The 6359-nt window shown below is 52.5% G+C and overlaps 1 protein-coding gene across 2 annotated transcripts in view; it reads right to left on the reverse strand.

Annotated features, from left to right (window-relative positions):
* The window catches only part of LOC142465711 (pre-mRNA-processing factor 39-like), a 37080-nt gene extending 32761 nt beyond the window's left edge, over positions 1-4319 (reverse strand). For both annotated transcript variants that reach the window (XM_075569929.1, XM_075569928.1), the window contains exons 1-4: positions 4247-4319; positions 3311-3573; positions 3099-3224; positions 2401-2519 (exon numbers count right to left, since the gene is read on the reverse strand). In XM_075569929.1, coding sequence (XP_075426044.1) covers positions 2401-2519; positions 3099-3224; positions 3311-3573; positions 4247-4274 — 536 coding nt within the window. In that variant the 5' untranslated portion in view covers positions 4275-4319. The remainder of the gene's footprint in view (positions 1-2400; positions 2520-3098; positions 3225-3310; positions 3574-4246) is intronic.
* Positions 4320-6359: the final 2040 nt, after the last annotated feature.

The raw sequence follows: 6359 nt of genomic DNA on the forward strand, positions 1-6359 counted from the left end.
AACGCCGACTGTTCTCTGTCTTTGATACTCTACTCAAACCACCCTCAGCTGCCTCTCCTTCCTCCATCTCCGCTCAAGACTTTGCTAACTATTTTAAGGAAAAGGTGGAATCCATACGGCAGAACATCCCCTCTGTTTCTTCCTCCCATCCTACACCTCTTCCTAACTCTCCTCCTGCCTGCCTTGACTCTTTTTCCACTGTCTCAGAGGATGTGTCGCTGTTGATCGCCTCTTTCCCTCTCTACCACTTGCCCTCTTGACCCCATTCCCTCCCATCTCCTAAAACCTCTTGCTCCTACTATAATCCCTACGCTCACACACATTTTTAACTCCTCCCTCTGCTCTGGAACCTTTCCATCCTCCTTCAAACATGCAACAGTCATACCATTGCTCAAAAACAGCAAGCTTGACCCTACCTGTCTTTCTAACTATCGACCTGTCTCCCTCCTGCCTTTTGCCTCTAAACTCCTTGAACGTCTTATATTCTCTCGCTTGCTCCATTTTCTCAACACCTATTCTCTCCTAGACCCTCTACAATCTGGCTTCCGCACTGCTCACTCCACGGAAACAGCCCTCACTAAAATAACTGACGACCTCCATGCTGCCAAAGACAGAGGTCATTACACTCTGCTCATGTTACTTGACCTCTCTGCAGCATTTGACACTGTGGACCACCCTCTTCTCCTCCACATTCTCCATACTCTTGGTATTCGGAACAAAGCTCTATCCTGGATCTCATCCTACCTCTCCCATCGTACTTTCAGTGTCTCTTCTGCTAACACCTCCTCCTCTATTGATCTCTCTGTGGGGGTACCCCAGGGCTCTGTCCTGGGACCTCTTCTCTTTTCTCTTTACACACCTCTCTCTAGGTGACCTAATGACATCTTTTGGGTTTAAATATCACCTCGATGCTGACGACACACAAATATACTTTTCAACACCCGACCTTACACCTGCTGTACAAACCAAAGTTTCTGAATGTCTCTCTGCTATATCATCTTGGATGGCCCTCCGTCGCCTTAAACTCAACATGGCTAAAACAGAGCTCCTCATACTTCCTCCCAAACCTGGCCCTACTACCTCCTTCCACATTACTGTTGGAACTACGATCATTCACCCAGTAGCCCAAGCACGCTGCCTAGGGGTCACACTCGACTCCTCTCTCACATTCGCCCCTCACATTCAAAACATTTCTATAACTGGTCGCTTTTTCCTCCGCAATATAACAAAGATACGCCCTTTCCTCTGTTGCTCGACTGCTAAAACTGACTCAGGCCCTCATTGTCTCCCGTCTTGATTACTGTAACCTCCTGCTGTCCGGCCTTCCTGCCTCTCACCTGTCTCCCCTACAATCTATCCTAAATGCTGCTGCCAGAATCACTCTACTCTTTCCGAGATCTGTCTCAGCGTCTCCCCTCATGAAATCCCTCTCCTGGCTTCCGATCAAATCCCGCATCTCACACTCCATTCTTCTCCTCACTTTTAAAGCTTTACACTCTTCTGCCCCTCCTTACATCTCAGCCCTAATTTCTCGTTATGCACCATCCCGACTCTTACGTTCTTCTCAAGGATGTCTTCTCTCTACCCCCTTTGTATCTAAAGCCCTCTCCCGCCTTAAACCTTTTTCACTGACTGCCCTTCCCCTCAGTACCCAACTAGCACCCTCTCTATCCACCTTTAAGACCCACCTTAAGACACACTTGCTTAAAGAAGCATATGAGGGACCCCCGCTGGGTTAATCCGATGGTACATTACAGCCTGCTGGGGACTCAAGCGGAATGTCCTCGGACAGCGGTTCACAACAGGCAGTTGCACCTGTATAGGACGTACTCAGTGGGATGGATGAGGTATGCGCGTAATGCCAAATACTAGGGCAAAACACATATGCCGGACAACAAGCCAAACTATGGATATGCTGGCCGGTTACCTACAGCAGGCTCCTATGTACTAATGATGTGGCCTCACTGGGTTATGATACTGTATACAATTAGAGTCTGGTGGCAGGGTTGGAGATGAAATCACACAGCCCGAGACCTGTGCAGTGAAGGACCAATCTTACCACCGTGTACACTGCAACAGTGGCAGGAAAAAGAAACACCCCCTGCTCAATCCCTCAGGTTGGTGATGGTATATATACCCCCAGCGGGTGGCAATTCGAGTGTCTCGCTATTGGTCAGTGGATATGGCAATCGAGATAGTTTCTGTGTCTTAGTAATAACTTATTTCTAGGTTGAGATATAGATTTATATATATACACACCCACGTTTTTGCAGGTGTCTGGTAAACACAGAAAAATATACAGACATATACCGACAAAAATACATATATATATATATATACACACACACACACACAGGGTACAACCCCCCCCCCTTTTACACACATGGTCCCCCCTCTCACCCTCGCACTCTCTCTGCAGACTCCGGGAGTGTCATATCCAGGGTGTCCTTCAGGTATATGATGTATTGTATCCACAAATCCACACACAGGGGAAAAGACTGCAGAGCGCGGGAGTAGACCTACACAAAGGGAACACACAGAGACCGTCACTGTGCCACCCTGCGGGGGGAGGGACAGGCTCATAGCTCCCTTCTGTCTGTCACTGTGCCAAGCTGCGGGGGGAGGGACAGACTCATAGCTCCCTTCTGTCTGTGTCACTGTGTCACGCTGCAGGGGGGGAGGGGGAGGGACAGACTCATAGCACCCTTCTGTCTGTCACCCTGCGGGGGAGGGACAGACTCATAGCTTCCATCTGTCTGTGTCACTGTCACCCTGCGGGGGGAGGGACAGACTCTTAGCTCCTGTCACCCTGCGGGGTGAGAGACAGGCTCATAGCTCCCTTTTGTCTGTGTCACCCTGCAGGGGGAGGGACAGACTCATAGCTCCCTTCTGTCTGTTTCACTGTGTCACCCTGCGGGGGGAGGGACAGACTCATAGCTCCCTTCTGTCTGTTTCACTGTGTCACCCTGCGGGGGGAGGGACAGACTCATAACTCCCTTCTGACTGTCACCCTGCAGGGGATGGGACAGACTCATAGCTCCCTTCTGTCTGTGTCAGTGTCATTCAGCGCTGGGAGGGTCACATTGTGTTACTCGTACCTCTCCAGTCTCCACCTCATTTTTGAAGTGATGCTCCGCGTCTGCATATTTTTTCCAGTAGCCGTAACAATACGGAAACCGCGTGAGAAACGCATCATAGGCCTTCCTACCGGCGATCAGGCAGTTCTGAGGGGGAAAGTGACATTGTGACAGCTATGTTGGTGGTCCTGGAGAACTGGAGTTGCCCATCCTGACCGCAGTGCACGCCTCACCTCCTTTTCCACAAACTCCAGGAGCTTAATCCAGATGTTGAAGTCGTGGGGGCTTTCCTGGGCAGCATCCCAGAGCCCGCTGAAGTTGGGGGGCAGGTCCGGCTCCCCTGCATCATTGGAATCGTCGCTACCAGGGCTCTCCTCACTGGCTAAGGGGATCTCTGGTGACCGTGGAGGGGGAAAGCCGGGCCTGATGCCGAGTAATGGGGGCCTGATGCCGAGTAAAGGGCGCCTGCCGCGTAAAGGGGGCCGCGGGAAGTAACCTAAGTGGGGGAAACAGAGCATCCATCTGTATAGAGCCGCAGAGCATTGCACCTAACTGCTAAAGTGATACAGAGCTCTGCATCTCATGTTTGAAGTAAGAGCCGCACCTAACAAGTGTATTGAGCCGCAGAGCATCGTAACTAACAAATGTACTGAGGCGCAGAGCGTCGTAGCTTCCAATTGTACCGAGATCCGCAGAGTGTCGCAGCTTACAAATTCAGTACTGAGTACTGAGTTCTGCAGTGCGTTGCATCTAGCTGTTCTGCTGATACAGAGCATCTTACCTTTTCACGTCCGCACTACAGGGCATCACCCCATTACATCCCTTCCCTGCAGAATATTGCATCCTTATCCCTTACTGCAAAGCACAGCTCCATTATAACCCTCTCTGCAGATGATTGCATCCGTATCTCTTACTGCAAAGCACTGCTCCATTATAACCCTCTCTGCAGATGATTGCATCCTTATCCCTTACTGCAAAGCACTGCTCCATTATAACCCTCTCTGCAGATGATTGCATCCTTATCCCTCCCTGCAAAGCACTGTACCCTTACCCCCGCCATGGAATGCTCCATTACACCCCTCCCTGCAAAGCATTGCACACTTGCCCCCCGGTCTGCAGATCATCAACCCCGTCCCCTGCAGAGCATTGCCCCCATTGTATGCTCAGACCTGCGTGTAGGCTCCGGTTCGCCGCCATTTTGCTTCTGTGACAATACCCAGGGTGGGCGGAACCAACCGGCCGCTCTTACAGGGCCGGCCAATGGACAGGAGCCGCTCTTACAGCGCCGGCCAATGGGCAGGAGCCGCTCTTACAGCGCCGGCCAATGGGCATGAGCCGGAGTAAGACTTGTATACGAAGTGCTGGCAACGCATTCCACGCTGAGGCCATCGGCGGCCATCTTGTTTAAGGGCAACCCACCAATTAATAGCAACATTTTTTAAAATATATATATATATATCATTTATTTTTACCTACTACTTCAATCTACAACTTTGTAAGACATATGTTTTATTTCTAACGTGCAATTTATTCATCTTTTGCCTGCAATTTGCTATTTAAGGTACTGTTTTCCAACTATTTTTAGCTGCATTTTAACTTGAAACGGATTTCTGAACATATTCTATCATTTAATGATTCAAATGGGAAATGGAAGTTATTTTTAATGATTCAATTCACGTGTGATCTGTTTAAAAACATTTCCCTTAAAATGTATTCATTTGATCTACCTTGTATTAATGATCTAATTGCTGTGTAACTTCTCAGTGGTTTGACGCTGCTCTTATTTATAGAAAACGACTTCGCTGCTATTTTTCTGATACGTCTCTTTACCTGAAAGTATTTGTTATGCTTTCATATTCATCTGCTATGTACTACGTCTATATTTTTTCCAAATGTATTAACTCTAACCTGCAAATAACAATTGATCTCCCTATAAAAAACCTTGTCCTGTTGCTCCATATAGCCCCTCCCCCCTAATACCCCCTTCTAGAAAACCAATTGCTCTATATAACTGCCCCCTATAACCCCTCCTAATAGCTTTCCCCCATATAACCACTCCTTAGCTCATCACTTCATAAAACACACAACTCATTAAGAGAACGTTAACCCTGTCACAGCCAAAATGTAATATTACAGATGAAGGGTTCATGGTGGAACATTTAGGAATCATATAGGATAAGTTTCTCCCTTTCAGTCTTCAAGATCACGTCCAACAGGCCAGGTTTTCAGGGAGGGGAGGAGGAGGGAGGGGAGGAGGAGGGTGGTGGGGGGGGGGGGGGGGGGGGAAAGAGGGTGGGGGGGGGAAAGAGGGTGGGGGGGGGAAAGAGGGTGGTGGGGGGGGGGGAAAGGAGGGTGGTGGGGGGGGGGGGAAAGGAGGGTGGGGTAGGGGGGAAAGGAGGGTGGGGTAGGGGGGAAAGGAGGGTGGGGTAGGGGGGAAAGGAGGGTGGGGTAGGGGGGAAAGGAGGGTGGGGTAGGGGGGAAAGGAGGGTGGGGGGGGGGGGGAAGGAGGGGGGGGGGAAAGAGGGTGGGGGGGGGGGAAAGGAGGGTGGGGTAGGGTGGGGTAGGGGGGGGAAAGGAGGGTGGGGTAGGGGGGGGAAAGGAGGGTGGGGTAGGGGGGAAAGGAGGGTGGGGTAGGGGGGAAAGGAGGGTGTGGGGGAGGGGGGGGGTGGGGGGGAGGAGGGTGGTGGGGGGGAGGAGGAGGGTGGGGGGGGAGGAGGAGGGTGGGGGGGGGGAGGAGGAGGAGGGTGGGGGGGGGAGGAGGAGGAGGGTGGGGGGGGGAGGAGGGTGGTGGGGGGGGGGAGGAGGGTGGTGGGGGGGGGAGGAGGGTGGTGGGGGGGGGGGGAGGAGGGTGGTGGGGGGGGGGAGGAGGGTGGTGGGGGGGGGGAGGAGGGTGGTGGGGGGGGGGGAGGAGGGTGGGGGGGGGGAAGGAGGAGGGTGGGGGGGAAGGAGGGTGGGGGGGAAGGAGGGTGGGGGGGGGGGGAAGGAGGAGGGTGGGGGGGAGGAGGGAGGGTGGGGGGGAGGAGGGTGGTGGGGGGGGAGGAGGGTGGTGGGGGGGGAGGAGGGTGGTGGGGGGGGAGGAGGGTGGGGGGGGAGGAGGGTGGGGGGGAGGAGGGTGGGTGGGGGAGGAGGGTGGGTGGGGGGAGGAGGGGGGGGTCTTGAAGACTGGAGCTGAGATCTTCTAACCCCCTTACAATCATCACTGTCATCCTCTCCCCTTGTTCCTACATGGGATGAACCCAATAAAACAATAACTTATCGGGTTAATGCCAAACAGAACAAAAA

The sequence above is a fragment of the Ascaphus truei genome, chromosome 14, assembly GCF_040206685.1.
Source record: "Ascaphus truei isolate aAscTru1 chromosome 14, aAscTru1.hap1, whole genome shotgun sequence".
Lineage (NCBI taxonomy): Eukaryota > Metazoa > Chordata > Amphibia > Anura > Ascaphidae > Ascaphus > Ascaphus truei.